This window comes from Syzygium oleosum, unplaced genomic scaffold (genome assembly GCF_021117445.2).
Source record: "Syzygium oleosum isolate NSW1041296 unplaced genomic scaffold, Sole_v2.1 Sole_v2.15, whole genome shotgun sequence".
NCBI lineage: Eukaryota > Viridiplantae > Streptophyta > Magnoliopsida > Myrtales > Myrtaceae > Syzygium > Syzygium oleosum.
In genome coordinates, this window is record NW_026607499.1 from 7,025,647 (window position 1) to 7,044,269 (window position 18,623).

At 40.6% G+C, this 18,623-nt stretch overlaps 2 protein-coding genes and 1 non-coding gene across 14 annotated transcripts; all 3 read right to left on the reverse strand.

The window, feature by feature from the left end:
* Positions 1–551: 551 nt before the first annotated feature.
* Positions 552–6,887, reverse strand: LOC115675376 (uncharacterized). Of its 7 annotated transcripts, XM_030597999.2 has the most exons (12): positions 6,276–6,886; positions 5,761–5,924; positions 5,533–5,610; positions 4,790–4,869; positions 4,427–4,511; positions 3,591–4,010; positions 2,971–3,078; positions 2,250–2,317; positions 2,022–2,109; positions 1,854–1,925; positions 1,721–1,774; positions 552–1,087 (listed from the first exon to the last, which is right to left on the reverse strand). In XM_030597999.2, the coding sequence occupies exons 1-12, from the start codon at positions 6,775–6,777 to the stop codon at positions 1,007–1,009; spliced, it is 1,800 nt and encodes a 599-aa protein (XP_030453859.2). In that variant the 5' UTR covers positions 6,778–6,886; the 3' UTR covers positions 552–1,006. The 7 variants fall into 7 exon arrangements, 3 of the variants coding, with proteins under 3 accessions (XP_030453859.2, XP_056174156.1, XP_056174157.1); XR_008818013.1 differs by lacking the exon at positions 552–1,087 and having other exon boundaries at positions 1,724–1,774; positions 2,022–2,128; positions 6,276–6,887; XR_008818014.1 differs by lacking the exons at positions 552–1,087; positions 2,250–2,317 and having other exon boundaries at positions 1,724–1,774; positions 6,276–6,887.
* Positions 6,888–6,975: 88 nt separating this feature from the next.
* On the reverse strand, positions 6,976–7,048 carry TRNAA-CGC (transfer RNA alanine (anticodon CGC)). The gene has a single exon. It is a non-coding gene; the product is annotated as a tRNA-Ala (tRNA).
* A 1,012-nt stretch (positions 7,049–8,060) lies between these two features.
* Positions 8,061–12,312, reverse strand: LOC115675378 (uncharacterized). 6 transcript variants are annotated; one of them, XM_030598003.2, is made up of 7 exons: positions 12,144–12,312; positions 11,478–11,546; positions 11,330–11,388; positions 11,065–11,157; positions 10,793–10,932; positions 9,118–9,172; positions 8,061–8,550 (listed from the first exon to the last, which is right to left on the reverse strand). In XM_030598003.2, the coding sequence occupies exons 2-7, from the start codon at positions 11,542–11,544 to the stop codon at positions 8,350–8,352; spliced, it is 615 nt and encodes a 204-aa protein (XP_030453863.2). In that variant the 5' UTR covers positions 11,545–11,546; positions 12,144–12,312; the 3' UTR covers positions 8,061–8,349. The 6 variants fall into 6 exon arrangements, with proteins under 6 accessions (XP_030453863.2, XP_030453862.2, XP_056174309.1 ...); XM_030598002.2 differs by lacking the exon at positions 12,144–12,312 and adding an exon at positions 12,042–12,096 and having other exon boundaries at positions 11,065–11,154; XM_056318334.1 differs by lacking the exon at positions 12,144–12,312 and adding an exon at positions 12,042–12,096 and having other exon boundaries at positions 8,061–8,547.
* Between the last annotated feature and the right edge of the window lie 6,311 nt (positions 12,313–18,623).

Consider the following 18,623-nt stretch of genomic DNA (forward strand, 5'->3'; position numbering starts at 1 on the left):
GCAAAAGAGAGGCTCAATCAATCTCTCTAGTCATACAAACATAAAATAAGACCACCGGCTAAAGGTTTTCCTGGCGTGAACAAATTGCAGCAAGAGGCGTGACGCACGTCACTTCGAGAGATTCACAAGAAAGGCAAGAGCAAGGAAGCAACATTAAGACGCTTGCTTTGGCGTTTCCTACTTGTCTCCGCATCCCACGTGAAAGGAAGATGAGTTTGGAAAAGGAGGTGGAAAGGCAACAAAAACCTCAAGATTCCCCATCTTTTTCAAAACCAATAATGCAAAACTAGAATGATTGTTCCACATCAACTAAACATCAGTTCAGAGTGTGATGATACCTAGCGGTCAACATAACAACAATTATGCATTCAAAAAAAAACATAACAACAATTAGTTTGGTGGAGATGGACAGAATATGCTTAGCTAGGTGCAATAGGACTATTTCGGCAAAAAACTTTCAGGCCTTCTATTCTGGTGTGTGACTAAGTGAGAGGCAACTATAAACATCATACATGTACCGATATAGTATTTTTCTTACAACAGTATCACGGTTGCGAAGGCGATTCCATGATTTATTTTGAAAGAATTGAGAAGGAGCTTTTTTTTTTACAAACAGAAACATTTTGTTCTTTGTGGAACAGCATTGATGAGAAGAGAGAGGAGATTCAATTTGACTGTAACAACATTCTAAGAACAAAGCCTCCTTAGCCCAGACTCGGTTACTTAAACAGCTAGAAAGGAAATAGTAGGAGCCGAATCTCATGGAGTTACCTTGTATAAGAAGTGCCTACTTTCATGTCACTTTTTTTCCCACAGAACTGGTAAAAGATTCTGAACTTTACGACCAGTAATCATCATTATGGGAAGAAAAACCGTTCAGCACGGTGTGTACTTGGCTTGTGCAAAGAAGATCGCCAGCTGACGTTGAATGATCTGGCAAAAAATCATGAAGCAGGTAGAAGAATCTGCATCTGATGCCAAAATTGGGTAATAAGTAATATATAGTTTAATCCTGTTCTGTAGCTATGGGTTGGGAACTGAGGAGTCTTTCAGCTTCATCATTTGCTTCAGCTTGTAGCCTCCATTTCTGCGAGAAAAATGAAGAGACTTACTAATCGACATTTTTCAATGTGCATGCTGTTCACAATTGAAATGTCAGCTAGCAGCCATTTAGATCGAATCACCTAGGCAAACAAAATCACGGTGTATGGATTAACTGGAAAAAGGCATTGGTTAAAAGACTAATTCAATTTTATCATAAACAGTAGTGGTTCATATACCCTACTATAATGTCTCCACACAGTCACATAACATATTTGCAAAATTTGTAGGAGTGTGAGCTTAGTATGTGTAAATACTAACAATCAGTTAAGCAAATTCTATTAAATAAGTTTATATGCAAATATGATTGCACAACAGAGAATGCCATTTAATAGGTTCTATTATAAAAGAAGAAAATCCATCTTTATCAGAAGAAAAGACTAATGTACATAAATTCCGTGATTGCCATGTGGTGCAGTCACTTGCTTCCTTTCTAGCCACCATCATTTTTCAAATTTGCAAGAAGATAAGTGACATTTAAGTGTCGGTCTAAGAAATAGTCTCCACTATAAAGTGAAGTCTTCCATCACTACAACCAATCCACGTAACTAATTATTTGTCAATTTCCCATCTCAGTTTGTTATGAGAAAAAAATAAATTCAGAGTAATCAGAACGTGCCTCTTCAAGTTTTTCTATCTCCATTATCTGCTGTATTTGTTCAGCAACACTTTCCTGTAAACAGAGATAAGTTAGCTAGTCTATCTCATGCATAATAGATGGTTGGGAAAGATCACAAATCAGGAAAACAAACCACATTGCTTGCTGCTTCAGCTGCCAGAACGTCAAAGTCCATTTCTACCTCAATTTCAATCATTGAAGATATCTGACAACCAAATCCAGTAAATAAGATACTAAAGAATGTATATAGGCTGAAATTAGGTGGTGAGAGACTCATGCGATAAGGTTTTCCAAGTCCTACTCTTGCATAACTTTCAATTAACTCAATCCGTCCCCTCAATGAGTTTTCCAGGCCTTCTCGCACCCTTCTGACTCGACTTTTCCGTGCCCTGAAAAGGCAGGAGATTCCTATAAATTCGATGTCCAGAAAAGAAGCAAATACTGCCTCAACATGTCAACAGAGAAATAATACTATGAAACATGAAAACGACAATGAGCTAACTAGAGAATCCATTTTAAAGAGGTTTACCGGTAAGAAGGTTCTCCAACAGCATAAATCTTGTTTTCAAGTTGACACATGCGAGCTAACATCCATACCTACATAGATGCACACTGTTCTGAAACTTCTCACCATCTTGTCATTTCATGTAAACAAAAGCAAAGAAAATATCTAAAGTCGCCGATTGAACTATCATAAGTCATGGCAAAGTGAAAGTTAGATGATCAGAGTTCCAGGAGCAGCATTCAACTGCCAGGTTTGAAACAATTGGCAGCAATGGAAATTCATGCTTGAGATTCGCTTCATTCAAGATTTGAAAAGATCACGTTGCTTAATGATCCTTTCTTTAATTGCCAAAGAGCTATGAACCTACTATCTAATAAGATTGACTCCACACTTTCAAGACTTGTTAGTTGCCCACATGAAAACTGATAAACATGGAGTTAATCGAAAATAGAGAAAATCTTCAAGGATATTCAGACTGGAGAGTGAAGAGGATCTTTCCATGTAAAATCACTCATTGACTTCGCAGAGTAAAAGAATGCCATACCCAGATAAGCTAAAACAGCAATTTTAAGTTTAACGGTCAAATGCCAGGTAATGTGGAAGCGACGCAGCCTGAATCAGGGGTTTCCAACAAAACGGAGAGTTGACATTACAGGTTTATCCCCCATTTCCAGTTCCCGTCTCAACAGCAGGAGGAGTTGCATTTTTATCAATGCAAAATGGTCGCTACATTGAAGGATTATACCTCTTTTTCAGCAGCTTGTTTCAGCTCTTTGATGCGAGACTGGAGTACGGCATATTGAGACAGAAGTTGCTGCTTGATTGCAGTTGCATCGACTGATCTTTGCGGAAGCTGACAAATGACACAATGGATGACTAAAAATGCATAGAACTAAGCTTATGTTAAAGGCAGATTCAAAGCAAAATGTGAAATCATATGACTAGAATTCTTGGTAATTAATGCTTAAGGGAAAGTCTGAGCTTGTCTAACAGATCTGGACAGAGAGGTTAATTGACTTTGATATATAAATGCAGCATCTGGTATTTGGAGCGTGAGCAGAGGTATCAAAGCAAACATGCAAGATACTTTAGACTCTGATGACATTACACAAGAATATCCAGCACACTCTAAAATCTAATAACAAAAGTACCTATTTTCATGATTCAATCTGACAAAACATGGATTCCCTAGTGTTACCTTCTATTATATGGAACTGACAATTAAAATACTAGGCAAAGAATTATTGATGTCAAGAAAAAAGCAAAATTTGAAAATGTTGCTGCAAAAGAAATTCAGAAGTAAAACTACACGGAATATGCAAAGTCCACTCGCACCTACTGCATCAAACAATGTGATAAACTTACTCTGTTTAATTGGGGAAAAACCAGAACATTTAAAGTAGCCCCAACTGTGAGAGATGCAACTGCACCAACTGAAAGGAGCTGAGGCAAGCTGGGATCAATAAATCCAGATGCAGCATCTCCAGTGGCCAGCACAGCTAGAAGTGGAAAAAGGACAGACGGATTGAATAACAATGCATTTCCGTCTTTTGCAGGTGCTCTTAAAAGTAGTGATTCCCTCCCATCTTTGTGGTTCGTGAGGCACATGGGCTCACTGGGGTAGAAGTTGGGAGCCTTTGGGCTAAACTTAAATGGACCCACCTCCCGGTAAACATTGGATGGAGCTGCTAAAGCCATAGTTACTCTATCTCCTGCTTGAGCAGGAAGAGTAGCTGTTTCAGTGGCAAACCGGTGGGTGCGCGCCACACCAGAAGGGGTCTGTACCTACAAATTGAATATGCACAAAAGTATCTATTAAGTAGTAATGAAAGAAAATTCGCAATTTAAGCTTCAAATAAAGCTATTGATGCCATGTCTGCAAAACCTTTAATAGCTATTATATCAATGGGAAGATCAAACCCTTCCAGCTTGTTTTTTTTTATTTTTTTTATGGGAAGATCAAACCCTTCCAGCTTGTTAGAGAAGAGAGGAAAAGATGAATCAGCACAAGTGCTTCTGAGGAGACATAAAAATTGAGTGGATAGTAATTTTTTCCAATTCATTCTAAGGTCCCCATTTAATTGCATTTAGGAGGACAACAAGCCAGATAGCTTTCAGCACAGCTGAGAAGATACAATCTGATAGATCTCGCAAGATTGAACAAACCGCATAACTCCTATGTCATAGTAATGTGAACATACCACAACAGAGTGAACTGCAGCAGGGATAGGTTGCTTTGTTAAATTCAGAAATCTTAGCCCCCGTTTCCATGCTGGAACATCCATGCTGCGTTCGGCAGGAGGAGACCCTTAGAAGAAGTGAATATCCAAGGATCAACACCACACAGAATGATATGTGTGATCAACTAGGAAACAATGGCTGTTCAAACTAATGATACCAGATCTAGCTTATGATTAGAAGCTATCATATGGCTGATCAAAAGAGGAAATAGTATGTGACAGTAGATATATAAATACCCAGGAGATCGAGGAAATAAAAAGTTCAATACAGGATTTGGTTAAGTCATATTCAATTAATTATGCAAGAAAGATAGAAGTAACAACCTGATCTCTTCGGAGTCAATACTAATAATGTCACCAGAAAATAGCTCATACTTGTAACGGCAGGTGGCACAGGAAACAATCTGCGGCAGCAGGTTCCGAATAAGATGTTATCACAATAAAATGTTTGATGAATACTTGACATAAATATGTGAATGAGCTATCATAAAGCTGAAGAGCAAATAGAACTAGACTCTCAAGGTCAAAATGCTCATCAGCAGAGTTAGTTATTAGACTCAATCAGGGCACAGAATTCTATGAACCCATCAACAAGCCTCTTACAAGTAAAATTGCATCCACCTCTTGGTCATTCATCGACAATACAAAGAAGAAAACTCAGGGAGGATGACCGAGTCGACCCTACTAACAGAAGAGCAACACGAACTCGACAGGGCCAAGGATTCATATCCATAAAAAGCACCATACATCGATATTTTGAACTTTGGAAAGGAGAAGGTATCACAGCTTACTTTAATCCTAACCATGACTCTGCACTATTTATGCAGCGCTAGAGAAAGTTGTGAAAAAAATCAAACTATGTGGCAAAAGGCAAGTATACTTTTACTGCGTAAATCACAATGATCATCCGATTCTAAATCCCTGCAGCACATCTACGGCGGAGTCCGCCTACCTTAACATCTAGGCACGCTTAGTAAGCAATACTTGGAACAAAGTATAGAACTTGAAGTTATCTTCGATAACGAAATGGCATAATCAAGACTAAGAATTGAACTTTGGTAGCATACTTGAATACCATCTTGGGGTTGTGCAACAGCGACAGCTATCATACAACTTGGACATCTCACAACCTTCCCGAAAGGGACCTGCTAGAAGCAAAAAAATTCCAGGTAGTGCAGGGTCGGTAGGAAAACTACCAACAATTATCCAAGTAAAAGTTTTCTAAGGCAAATGCACGATTAATTGGCAGCCAAAACAAATTTTAAATTTTAAAGCAAGAAAGAGTGGGATTTTACCTCCACACCGGGAGAAACCCCTACTTGGCATATGATATCAATCACACGTAGAGCATCAGAAACCCTTAGTGATGCTGCAAGACCCTGAACTAACAGTGTGTATAAGCGCACATCAGGCCTGGACCATCTCCACCGGTCGACATAAGTACCGTCTTCAACTGGACCTGGCCATCATCAAGATATCAACATTAGATTCACAGTCACACATTTCAAATTATCTCCACCTCATTCCGGTTGAATTTCTAGACTTCCTCCTACGAACCAAGCATATTCATTGTCCCTCCCTACAAAAAATTATCTAAACGACATTTCTTCCCACTTTAAGCCGCGGAACAGAAGAAAGCACCGACTAAGTACGAGAGGAAGTTAAGGCACTAGTATCAACCAGCGAAGAAATGGTTCACGTTCAATTTCGATAAAGCATTGAGCACTTTCACACGTTGCGATTATTGAAGAACACTTAGTTCAGAAATCAGAACCGGGAAACACCATGTATATGGAATGACAAGACACACCTTGATCGAAAGTCGCGCGCATGGCGTAGAACACGGACAGAGCCAACCCGGCATTGCCGCGCTCAAGCGCCGCGCTCGTGATCGAGCAGCAATCCGACACGCCGACCACGCCGCCCCTCCCGCCGGCCTTCTCCGCGATGATCCGCAGCGCCTCGTCGGCGTCCCCAGCGCCGGACGCTTCGCCGACCACCTCGTCGCTCAAAACCGCCGACGAGGAGGAGGAGGAGGAGGAGGACGGCTCGCCGGCGACGCTGCTCTCGCTCTCGCTCAGCGAGGCCCTGCTCTCGAAGGAGGAGCGCCGGGAAACGGCGGGGGGAGAAGGAGCGGCGGAATCCCGGAGATGGCGCGGGGCCGCGGGGCAGTGGCTGCTGCCGCTGCTGCAGAGGAGTATGGATAGCAGGGCGGTGTTGGTGGTCGGGGAGCAGCATCGGGAGAGGTGAAGGGAGGAGGAGTGAGGGAAGCGGGAGAGGCAGGGCGAGCCCGAGCACAAGCTCAAGGTCATTTCCGGAATTTCGGTCAGCAGCGACGACAGGAAGAAGACGGCGGAGGAGGAGGAGACGGCGGCGGCGGCGAGAATGGAGGGAGGGAGGGGGAGTGGGATGGGGAGTGTGTGTAATGGTGGTGGTTGAGGATAACGAACGAGAGGTTGATGTTTGTTGTTTTTGGATAGAGGGAAAAAATGAAGAAAAGGAAGGGAATGTGGAGGTGCGGGGAATCGAACCCCGTGCCTCTCGCATGCGAAGCGAGCGCTCTACCATATGAGCTACACCCCCCTGATGAATTTTACGCCTCTAAAAATTTGATAAATCACTTAGGTCAAGGAATCTGGACTCTACTCTTTTGCTTTTGGACGAGGGTCGAAGGGAAAAGGAATCGAAATCTGACAGTATCTTTCGCCCAGAATGTTTCGAAGTCCCACTTAATATTTGAAGGGAGTGAAGCATCCGTCTAATAAGATTATGATGTCCCCCTTGAACAAACCACCGGTTTGTTTAGATTGAGGTTTGGGTTGTTTTTGATCCGTTTTACAAAAATAATTTTGCACGATTTACTATTGCCACTTGTGTCTAGCTCTTCCAAAGGACTTAGCCTTCGACCCAAAAAAAAAAACAAAGGAACTTGGCCCGTAAAACGATATCCCGGGATAAACCGGTACATTTTAATTTTGTATTTAATATGCAAACGTTGACACCATAAATTTACTTATAGTTTCTATAGTTTAAGAAAACTGTGCATGATATTACGAAATTTTTGGTGGGGGAATAAATAGTTTGCTTTTCGGTTTTGAAGAAATCATAAACAAGCAAAGCACTTAGCCTTCAAGTATCAATTATCAGTAACCCCAAGAGACCAATAGATACAAACAAAACTCATCCCCCTGGTTATTCAATCCGACTATAACAAATAAACTACAAAAATTTGAAATACACACAAAATCTGTGCACGCGGATTTGCCAAGAGGAGGCGCTTCATCCGATGGACTAGAGGACAGGAGATTTAAGGTTGACGACGTCTACCAAAAGGACGAACATTCACCTTAGCTGTCTGGAGCGACACCAACAAGAGGAACCGTTCGGTTTGAAATTGAAGGGACTATCGAGAATGGTCTCATTCAGCTTATCTTCCGACATTCTGTGTCGGCAATGACGAGACCGTCTGGAGCGACGCCTCTACCGAAAATGATACGTGCAACATACCCAGCAGATTGTCTCACCGTACATCAAACACCACCACGAGATCCTAACATGAAGATATTGATGATATTGAAAGATTTCCGCTTGGGCATAAAGAAAAACAAAACAAGCTCGCCTAATTGATGTTGATGATGGCATTGTCAATCAGCAAACCAAATTGAGTAAAAAAGGTAAAGACTTTTTATAGACATGGCCACTACGGCCACATACAAAATCAACTCGATGAAAACTATACTTTCACTGGAGCACTGCTAGGTACCAAAAGGTCGCAACAAATGGATGTGTAGGAAGCCACCAGCACCACACCAAGGGCATATACCCACTCTTAAGCTCTGGGAAAACGACAATTCGTTCCAGCCGCAACTTAACTGGGGCATTAATTAGTTTCTGAATCGAGCTCTATGCCACGGGGGAATTGGGTGGCCACCCCTGTTTCGTGGCACTGTATTGATCTGGCGAGGCACTGTATTGATCTGGCGTGGCCCAGCCTTCATCCTCTGCTCCTTCAGATCTGCAAACAGAGAATCCAGTGTCTTAGGCCTCTGCTTGGCGCCTGCATTGCTTTCATTCTCTTTCTGCTGCTGCAAATAAACCAAAGACGCATGTCATTGAAATTTAGCTGATGTATGTGAAGGTGTGCACGTAACATTGCAGTCATCATTTGTTTGAGGAACTTTAATAAGCTAAAAAAAATGTGCAAGACAGACTTACAAAAAACACCAACAAATCCCAAGTTCTAATCAGCAATTATGCATTCCTTACAAACAACCAAAAAAGCTTACCGAGAAAATTGTAGTGTGAAATACAAGTGAAAGGGAACTACAAAGACTTCCCTCCTTCAAACTTGCATGGACGAAAAAGAACAAGAATAAAGGAGAGGCTGTAAAGTAGCATCAATAAGCCCATGTCGGAAAACAAAGTGCTCGTGTCACTACTATCACTACACACTATAATTGATCGAGCAAAGGCCAGACTACCAATAATTCCCTGTATACTAATAACCGCTCAAGCAATTTTTAATAATCAAACATCTACCTCTATAGCTATATCTAAGACTGGTGCAGTTCAACTACACATCATCAAACTAACCACTTAAAACCATTAATACATTAAAAAAAAAATCATATTAGCATTAGATGGTTCCGTACCTTTGCAGCTACAGCTCCATTTGCAATCCTTTTCTGAATGACTACACCTCCAGCCCTGCAGAATAGAGAAAAATCGGATTTAAGAGAAACACTAGAAGGTTACTCACTTCCTCTTAAGTAGCCACCATCACTTCTCCAGACAAATGGAGCATTAAAGTACTTACCATCAGGGAAAAAAAAAAAAAAAAAAAAACCAACCAAAGATAAGAAAGGACAAACCAGACCGCAACATGACAATCACCCTAGATAGAGAATCATCTGCAGCTGATGGATTGTTTGTTTTCTCAAATTTCCTCAAAAGCACACCAAATTACATGATTCCAATAAAGGCACATATCTTCAAAGGGACACCAAATTGCTTGACTTGCTTTAAATTGTAGACTGTCGAGTATAGCCTTAAGATTGCAAAATGGGCAAAAGTCTCCCCTTATTCTCCATAACTCCAATGCCAGAATCTCTAATGTGAAGATATCCAACGAGCCCCATTTTCAGACTAAAAAGTCTCAAAACTAGATATCAAGCACTTTCTGTGTCAGGGATGAGGCATAAAATGCTAAAAAAGCATCTACTTCAGCTATTTTCTGCAAGCTAAAACTAAAATGTGTCTCCTCATCCTTCGATCAATAAATGAACTTTCAGAAATCACTTCAGATGCATCACAGCTTATTCATGAGGAAACTCCCACAAAAACCATATGAAACCAGTTATATCCCTTCCACCCCCTTTGGGATCCAGATGCCTCTCGTCCACTGCATGAAAGTGCTACTGTTTGATACAGACGATAAGTTTAATGCCTCCAGACATACTTGAAGCTCAAGTAGTTACCACAGATCGCTAGAGAGTAAAACCCCATAGATTAGCCGAATTCAACACCAAGATCATGGAGTATCAAGTAAACAGTTTCAATCCACACATAAGCACTAGTTCAAATTACAGGTCTCTGCAGTCATTAAAGATGAGCGCCGATCCAAGGGAAGCCCATAAAAAATGCATGAGATGAATGCTGAATCCCTTGACCAGATCTATTATGTCTCCAGTCTTCACTTGTCTGTAAAGCTGCATGCTTTCGTAAACAAACGCACGCCAAATATGAGCCCTTTGACAAAATCAAAGAAAATGAGAGTTCCTCAGTTTTACTTAGAAGTCGTGCAGTCCCTCAACTGTCGACTAACATGCCGCTACCATCGGAGGCCAAGAATATAGTAAGACACAGTCAAGCAGTCATATGAACTGTCTCACATCCCAGACTGAGAGGCTCCATGACTAAAAGGGATACTCTTCACTAAGGAAGGTACAGCTGCGAGCTGCAAAGCGGAACATTGCAGCTACCAAGAATAACTAGACCTACGCCAATATTGCATGCATTATTCTGGAAGGAAACAAAGATTAAACAGCCAAACCACCCAAATGCCCCAAGCTGATCATTTCCAAGACAAACCCATCATCCATCTTATAGGGGAGGTGGTGTCCATTCAGACAAACTCATACATAATAACTTCCACGCACATGGAACTTGAGCGATTATTATTCAGAGAAACCATGCTTTACCTACAGCAAAGGGAAATAAAAAATGGTGTTAAACTTAAATATAAAGGATGGCAGCAAGTTTACTTCAATCAGCAACACCGTCACTTTAATAGTCTACAGCATAAAAATCATGGGCGTGAAAATATACCTTGGCCTATTTGCAATAGCCGTTCTATCGCGGTTAAAAGCTCTTCCACCAAAAGGATTGACCCCAGCCTTTCTTGCAGCTTCAGTTGCCAAAGGAAAATGGTTTGGTTGAAAGTTTGATCTTTTCCGAGCAAGAGCTCCCTGCATCGGCAATGTGACGGAATCAAATCAGGAGACATACAGATTTCTAAAAGTATTAAAGAGAATTAGAAGATTAAAATAAAAGACAGAGAAGAATCAAGTCAACAGTGTAATGAAAGAAAGTCTACCAACCTGTCTAAGAGATGATCTTGTGTCCATGAAGTGTCTATACCTCAGGGATTTTTCTTTGGCAGCATTTCTAAAACTTCTCTGACTTTTATTCTGCTGCGACAAGAAGAGTGACATAATTAACCAGAACTCTAATTTTGGAATAAGAACTTCATGAACAGCAAACTAACTAGCATGAGCTTTTTTAGAGTAAGAAATTATGACCAGAGACAAAATCAACAAAACAGAATGAAAGCACCATAGTAGCACGGACAAAAAAGTAACTTACAGAAGGTCTAAACTTCTTGGCTTTATTTGCAGGATTCTTGGACATTTTGATAATTTCATCTGCAAAACCACACTGCCCATAATAAGTATCATATATCATCCAAGTCAAAATCAAAAAGCATGAAGTTTGGATTAGTCGTTAGCCACACCTAGAGTCATGTCCATTTTCTTCTCCGTAAGAGCGATAGCATCGCTCATCAAAGGTTTAGCTGCCATCTCTGAGAAAAAAGTTCAACTTTTCCGTCAGAGATCATCTAAAGACACGAGGCTTGGACCCAAATATAAAACATCATCTCAGGGAAAGCACACAAAAAGAAAACAATCTTAGCTCAAGACAAGCACACAAAAGATACCCCATCAGAAAAAAGCAATCAAGTCGAACCAGTAAAGCATCAAACTTTCCGACTCAGACAGTGATTTTGGGTTCCCGTGTGAGGTATCCAGAGTTCGGTTTCGAAGCGAAATCTAAGACTTCGAAAGTAATGTCGCTTCCAATCGAGTTCAAACTACAAAGCAGGCTCAGCCAGAAGAAAAGATCTACCCAACTAAAACCGAACGCGACCACAATGCTCGAGTCCAACCCATACGATACTTCTCACCCCCCCATTACCCAAAAACACGAAACGCAACACAAGTTCCGGCCATCAAGCATCGCCAAGCAGGATCGCAGCAAGAAGCTCCTCAAAACAAAGAAGGGAATCCTAACCAACAACCTCGAAAAAAACCAACACGAAATCTGCCTTGCTTGTCCATAATCAACAACCTCCGAGGAAGAGAGAGAGAGAGAGAGAGAGAGAGCGAGAGAGAGGGCTTACCAATTCAGACAATCGCAGAAGAGAAGCCGCGTCGGAGAGAGAGGGGATGGAGAAGCAAATCGAAGACGAGGCCTCGTAGGTGCGAAGATCAACGTTAGGGTTTTCGCCGCGTTGGTTTTTCTCTGTCCGTGTAGGGAACCGAACCGAACCGAACCGACCTTCCGGCTTATGTTTTTTTGCTTCCGAGAGAAGCAAAACCGACGATGATAAAAAGCGGAAGTGAGAAGAATATCTTTCGATGATATCGGGCTTCCTTCCCATGCTGGATCCGGAACACCTTCGCCGGTCCTAACAAATCGAATGGGCCCGATGGTCCGGCCCCATCAGATCCAGGCCCAATAGAGTCTCAGGATTTCAGGCTCTTTTTGGTTTGTTCTGAACTCCCCTGGTTCGTGTGATGCTGCTTTTTGATTGTTTTGAGTTCCATTTGGATCGAGTCCACAAAGGCCGAGCGCAGGATCCCGATACGTGGGCTTGGATCCCAAACACCTGGGCCCGGGTTCACAAAGGCCATGCTCGGGTCCACAAAGGTTGTGCTAGGGTCCATCAAGGTCTGGCCTCGATCCCGACCGGGATCCCGTTGCCCACGCCCAGTCCCCTTACAAACCTCCCCCCCCCATAAAAGACCTCCAAAATAAAAAAATTTAAAAAAAAAAAAAAAAAAATCAAATTGTATTATCAATACCGAATGATGGAAAATTTTGCTTTAGGCATTTGCATCTCGTATTCAAGTTTACTAAAGAATTTTCGTTACGAATGATGATTTTGTCCTGTTCAACACTGGATTTTGACGTGGGCTCATCAAACAGAACTCTAGGAACGAGAGAGATGATGACTGTGAGTGGGGTCAAAGAAATGCAAAAAAAAATTAATGCTCTATCTTTAATGAATTGTGACATGCACCAGTAGCGTGCAAGAATGGTTATCTCGGAAAAATATCAAGACATTCAATAAATACCAGAAAAAGTGTCAAAAAAGTTTTCATGCTATTGCATTCGTATTAATTTAATTTTAAACATTTTTTATGCTAATTCAGTCCTTTCGACTAATTTTGATCGGATATTACTGACGTAGACATAGGTCGACCTATGTGATACCGCCAGTGGTGACGTGAATAATTTTTAATAATCGAAAAACAATAGCTATGATTGGGTTTATTTCTTTCTTTCTTTTTTCCTTTCTAGATCAAATTGATTGACAATCAAAGATTACGACAAGCATGCATTACAACTTCACAAGCTCCACATCAAATACATCCGTAGCTTATATTATATATCACACATGGGAGTTTGCCACAAGTTCACAATAGTCAGCAAGTAAACACAACAACAACTTTCCTATTCTCGGGAATCAAAAGAGCAAGCAACTTATTAAGCTTTGAGAGCTCTTTCACTTCAAGTTCCAACATTACGAAAACAAATAAGTATAGATGAAACAAGTCGAAATAATAGTGTTTACAATTTACGGACACTTTGTATTGAAGAATATGAACTTACGCATGAATAAAAGCAGCAAACAACTTCTCGGGCTTTGAGTGCTCTAAAACTCCAAGTTCCAACCTCCTTAAAACAAAATAACAATACGTATAGATGCAGATGATCACACAACATTAGTTATAAATTAGAACTACAAATTGAAATCAAACAATTATTGAAAAATCTCACCACATATATTTCTTTCGCTTCAACTTGTAAACTCTATGTACTGTTAATCTCCACGTTAACATGATCCATATCTAATAAAAAGAAGATATTAAATAAAGCATTCACTCATTAGATATATGAAATAATTACAAGATGAAAAGATATGGCCTTACCCAACTCAAACTTTTCCGCATTCTCGATGCACTCTTCAATATTAATCGGCTCGATAACCGCTCTCAACCAATCTTGAGTGCAAATCAAAGCTTCCAAGACTCTAGGAGTCAAAGAACTTCTAAAGCCATCAAGCACACGACCGATGTGCGAAGGTAGACTCAAGCAACGATGAGTTACGGGACAGGACAAAATATCCCGAGCCATCAAAGATAGAATTTTAAACTTTTGACCGGTCATGCTCCACCACATCAAAATGTCAAGATCGCGAGCCTCTTCAAGTTCAGCTTTAAGATACCGATCGAGTTCGGATAAGTTGCCCTCGAGACTTCTTTTTCTCCTCATTAAGAAATGCTTCATATGATGGCTCTTGCACGTAGAAATCCAAACCGCAATCTTCCCCTTCATTTCCTCATCGCAATAAGGATCGCAACTACTACCAGCACTAGTAGAACTCAAAAGTTGACCACCCAAATTCTTATCACAAGACCCAAGAGAAGATTTCTCATAAAATTTAAACAAACGTTCCATGGCGAACTTCACCTTGTCAAACATCTCATCAACTATTGCAATATCATCATAAATGAGTCTACAACAATACCTCACATAATTCATTTTTTTCTAGGATCCAATGCTAAGCAATCAACACCATCATATTCACTTTCTCAAAACTCCCATAGTATTTGTCAAACTTATCTTTCATTTTCGCACCCATAACTCTCACCCTAGGATCGAAAGCCTTCGCCGCTTCTTTCGGATAATTGAATAAAGAAGCTATTCCCTCAAAATAATCATTTGAAGTGATATACAAAGTCCCGGACATCTTGTTGGTTGCATCATAAAACTTCTTCAAAAATTTGCAAAGAATAATGGCATTTTCCCAATCAACACTAGTTGGAGTATCGGAGCTAAGCTCAGTTGAGAAAGAAATATCTTCTTCATCCATCCTTTCAAAAGCTTTTCTTAGCCTTATGGCGGTGTCTAACATTAGGTAAGTGGAGTTCCACCTAGTGGAGACATCAAGACAAGCGAACCCTTATAAGTGATCCTTGTTTTCTCAATGCAATCTCGAAATGCTTTAGCTCTCATGGGAGAACTTCTCACATACCTAACAACGTTACGAATACGTGCAATAGAATCGCGTACCTCGGCTAAGCCATCCCTCACAATCAAGTTTAATATATGAGCCGTGCACCTCATGTGTAAAACTTCACCATCTAAGATCAAAAGTTTATCTCTTGCAAACTTTTCTTTCAAATAACCAATGGCAACATCATTCGAACTAGCATTATCACAGTGATTGTTGACACTTTTTCTCTATTCCCCACTCGTAAATGCATTTCTCAACCATTTTCCCAATATCTCTACCCTTGTGACTAGGCAACACCACAAAATTGATGATTCTTTTGTTCAATTTCCAGTTTTCATCAATAAAATGTGCGGTGAGACATAAATAGTTCAAATTCGAAGGGAACTCCATGTATCGGTTGTGAGTGCGATTCTAGAATTAAGCTTATGAAAGGAAGCCTTCAAACTCTTTTTTCACAAAAATACAACTTCATACAATCTCTAGCCAAGTAAATCGCGACACATGCTTGAAGAGAGGCTGTAATTGATTGGTATAATCACGAAATCCAACATGCTCAGCCATCGAAAATGGTTGTTCATCAATTATAATCATTCGAACTAGCATTTTCCTACATTTCTCCCGATCAAACTTCCATGTCGTTAAAAACTAGCACTTCCAATACTAGTATTTCCCCTATCATTTGATTCCCACATACGTATGTGATGCAAACAATTTTTGCTTCTTATCTATATTGCGAGGATACTTAGGGCACTTTCTCAAATGTTTCAACATAGTTGAAGTGCCATTATCAACATGGTACAAATACTTGGTCCCACAATAATTGCAAAACATTTCAAGTTTCCCGTTCGCGTCGGTTTTGCCTTTACGAAAATGAAGCCAAGCTACCGATTTTCGCTTACTAGGCGAGGACAAGAACCGGATACCTTATCGATGCCTCTTCAAAGTCATCTTCCCTCCTCCATGTTCTAGTGATTCGATTCAATTATTGGTGTTATCTCATCATAGGATTTCTCTACTTCCATTGACATGTTAATAGATCACCTGCTCAAATCAAGCAACATGTCATTAACGGATAAAATTTAAGGTCATCAAGATTCAAAACTAAAGCTAGAAAACCCATCTAAACGACTCCGAAACGCAAAAAACGACGTCGATCACGGCGTAGCCGTGATAAAACTTATCATGACGGGTAGGCTTGATGGGTCTTGTTAAGCCTCCCAACCAGGCTGAAGGTGAAAAAACATTGAGACCATATAAGAGATCTCAAGCACTTGTCAACTGAATACTTCACAAAAAAACAAAAGAAATTTACCAACATAGCAAACTTAATCGAACATAAAATACCAAGAATACCAATTCTAGAACACCAAGCAGACTTGAACATACTAGTGATGGTAAAAGAAAGCATCTTTTGGGCATGGATGTTCCAAAATTTTGCCCTAAAGTTCTACCATCATGTTAACAAAAGTATAAAGCGAGAATCACTCGTGAGATAGGAGAGCATGGCTCATAATCAAGGCAAGCATTTATAAAACTGCACAAGTACCAGAATGTTTTTCTTTTATTCAAGAAGCTTGATGCAATTTAGCATTGCTATTGTACACAAAACCAAACTTTGAGAAAGGTTCAAAACAAACCTACAAGATGCAAATCACCAAAAGAATATCGGCGTAAGAACAAGCTAATCTCGCTTGTGTTCTCGTTCGATTCTCGGTGTTTTTCTCTTGTCGGGATTTATTCAAGCAAGTCAAGAAGAAGATCTCTTAATCACCGGCTTCATCTCGCTTGTCCTCTTCCGGAAATCATTCCCAAGTGCGAAGGATCCTCCAAAGCATCATCTTCGCTACCAAATATCCTGCTATAGACCATGATTGGTACTTTCTTGCTTGCTTGCCAACATATCTACCCGTTTTACCATCATAAAACAGAGATGCTCGAAGACCCATCTAAGTGCATCATTTTGTAAATGACTTTTAATGGGTAGTTTCTCCAACTAAACTACCCATTTACAACCCACTACCCAGCAAGCAAATGCGAGAGGAAAAAGCTGAGCGAATTTGACCAACCCATGTCGAGAATCGCACGAAACGTAAACGCTCTGAAGCACCGAAACATGCGAAAGAGGAATTCACACGAAATAGAGATGCGGCTGAAACACGCGAGGAATTCATGCAGCATAACATCCAAAGCCCAGCAAAGTGCGTGGGTTTCTTCGCACACGTACACCCCCACATTCGGGCGAAACGAAGCCACACCCCGAGAAAATCGAGAGAGCAGCAAATGCAAAGGACAACCGGCTAGAGAGAGATAGCGAGAGAGAGCACAGCGATCGCAATGGAAGAGACGGAGACGGAGATCGGCGGACCCGACGGAGACGGAGACGGGGCGATGGAGACGGAGACGGTGAGATCGGAGAGGAGAGAGTATCGGAGATTGAGACTTGAGAGGCGTCGACCAAGAGTGGACCGAGTGAGCTTGTGTTGTGAGAGAGTATCTGATTTAGGGTTTTGAACTTTTTAAATTAAAAATTAAAAATATTATATTATATATATTATACCGGTCCGGTCCGGGTGGGCGGGTGGGCGGTTCCACACCCGGAACCGGGAACCGGACCGTACCCACCGGTTCCAAAAATTGGAACCGGGAACCGACCGAAACCCTTAGAACCCATCGGTCCTGGTCCGGTTTCGGGCGGTCCTGGGCGGGTTGGGCGGGTACCGGGTTTTTGCACACCCCTAGTGAGGTAAGCGCAAAGCTAGAGAGCATCTCTCAAGCACACGAGAGATAACTAGGATAGAGTCTTTCCGAGTAATTGTTCTCCGAGTACCATGAGCAATTGGATAATAACAAATAAATCTCTATAAGTGATAGTATCTTTTTAACCTTTTTATACATTGTAACACTCGGTTACTTTTCACCCCTTGCTTCATTGCTACTTTGAGATGTGACATCTGCAATTTTCTTCGTGGTTTATAATACTCAAGGTATTAAGTTAGTACGAATTATTGAAGGAAATGTGACTAGTTTGGCAAAATTATCAATAGAGACCGATACGCTTCTGAATAAGTATCGAATAATTTTCAATTTTCAAGATTTTATTGAGTTTAAGTATTCCCATTGTTTTATGCTTTTAATAATAATATTAGTGGACTCGGAATAATTTGGATCAATCGGTATTTCAAACGAATACGATTTCCTTATCTATTTTCACCTAGTATTTACCGTATTTTTTTATTAAACCATTTTAATTTAGCTCATGATGACTTCATGCATGACATAATACTTTGATGACTTCATGCATGACATATTATTTTTAACCATGGTAACTTTATATCTACCAATAACTCTAGTTAGTACTCTATTATTAATTTTGACTCTAACTATTAATTAAGGCCTCAATAATGAAAGTGGAAGAGAAGAGATAAGATAGCAACCCTTCCTCCTTCCTCTTGAGCGTGAACTTCATCTTCTTCATCTTCAAGCTTCAATTTTCTATTATACTCTCTTCCAAACTAAACAAAGCTCTAACTCCATTTTCACCCAAGCTTCCAAGATTATCCAATTTGTGTTATTCTA

Excerpts from the sequence above, each read along its gene's own strand:
- LOC115675376 (XM_030597999.2), bottom strand. The coding sequence starts at position 6,777 with ATGACCTTGAGCTTGTGCTCGGGCTCGCCCTGCCTCTCCCGCTTCCCT. Across the intron at positions 4,870-5,532 it reads AACCCCAAGATGGTATTCAA|ATTGTTTCCTGTGCCACCTG; the intron begins GTATGCTACCAA and ends CTGCTGCCGCAG. Across the intron at positions 4,512-4,789 it reads ATTGACTCCGAAGAGATCAG|CATGGATGTTCCAGCATGGA; the intron begins GTTGTTACTTCT and ends TGCCGAACGCAG.
- LOC115675378 (XM_056318333.1), bottom strand. The coding sequence starts at position 12,081 with ATGGACAAGCAAGGCAGATTTCGTGTTGGTTTTTTTCGAG. Across the intron at positions 11,547-12,041 it reads TCGTGTTGGTTTTTTTCGAG|AGATGGCAGCTAAACCTTTG; the intron begins GTTGTTGGTTAG and ends CTTTTTTCTCAG. Across the intron at positions 9,173-10,792 it reads GCTATTGCAAATAGGCCAAG|GGCTGGAGGTGTAGTCATTC; the intron begins GTATATTTTCAC and ends TCTATTCTGCAG.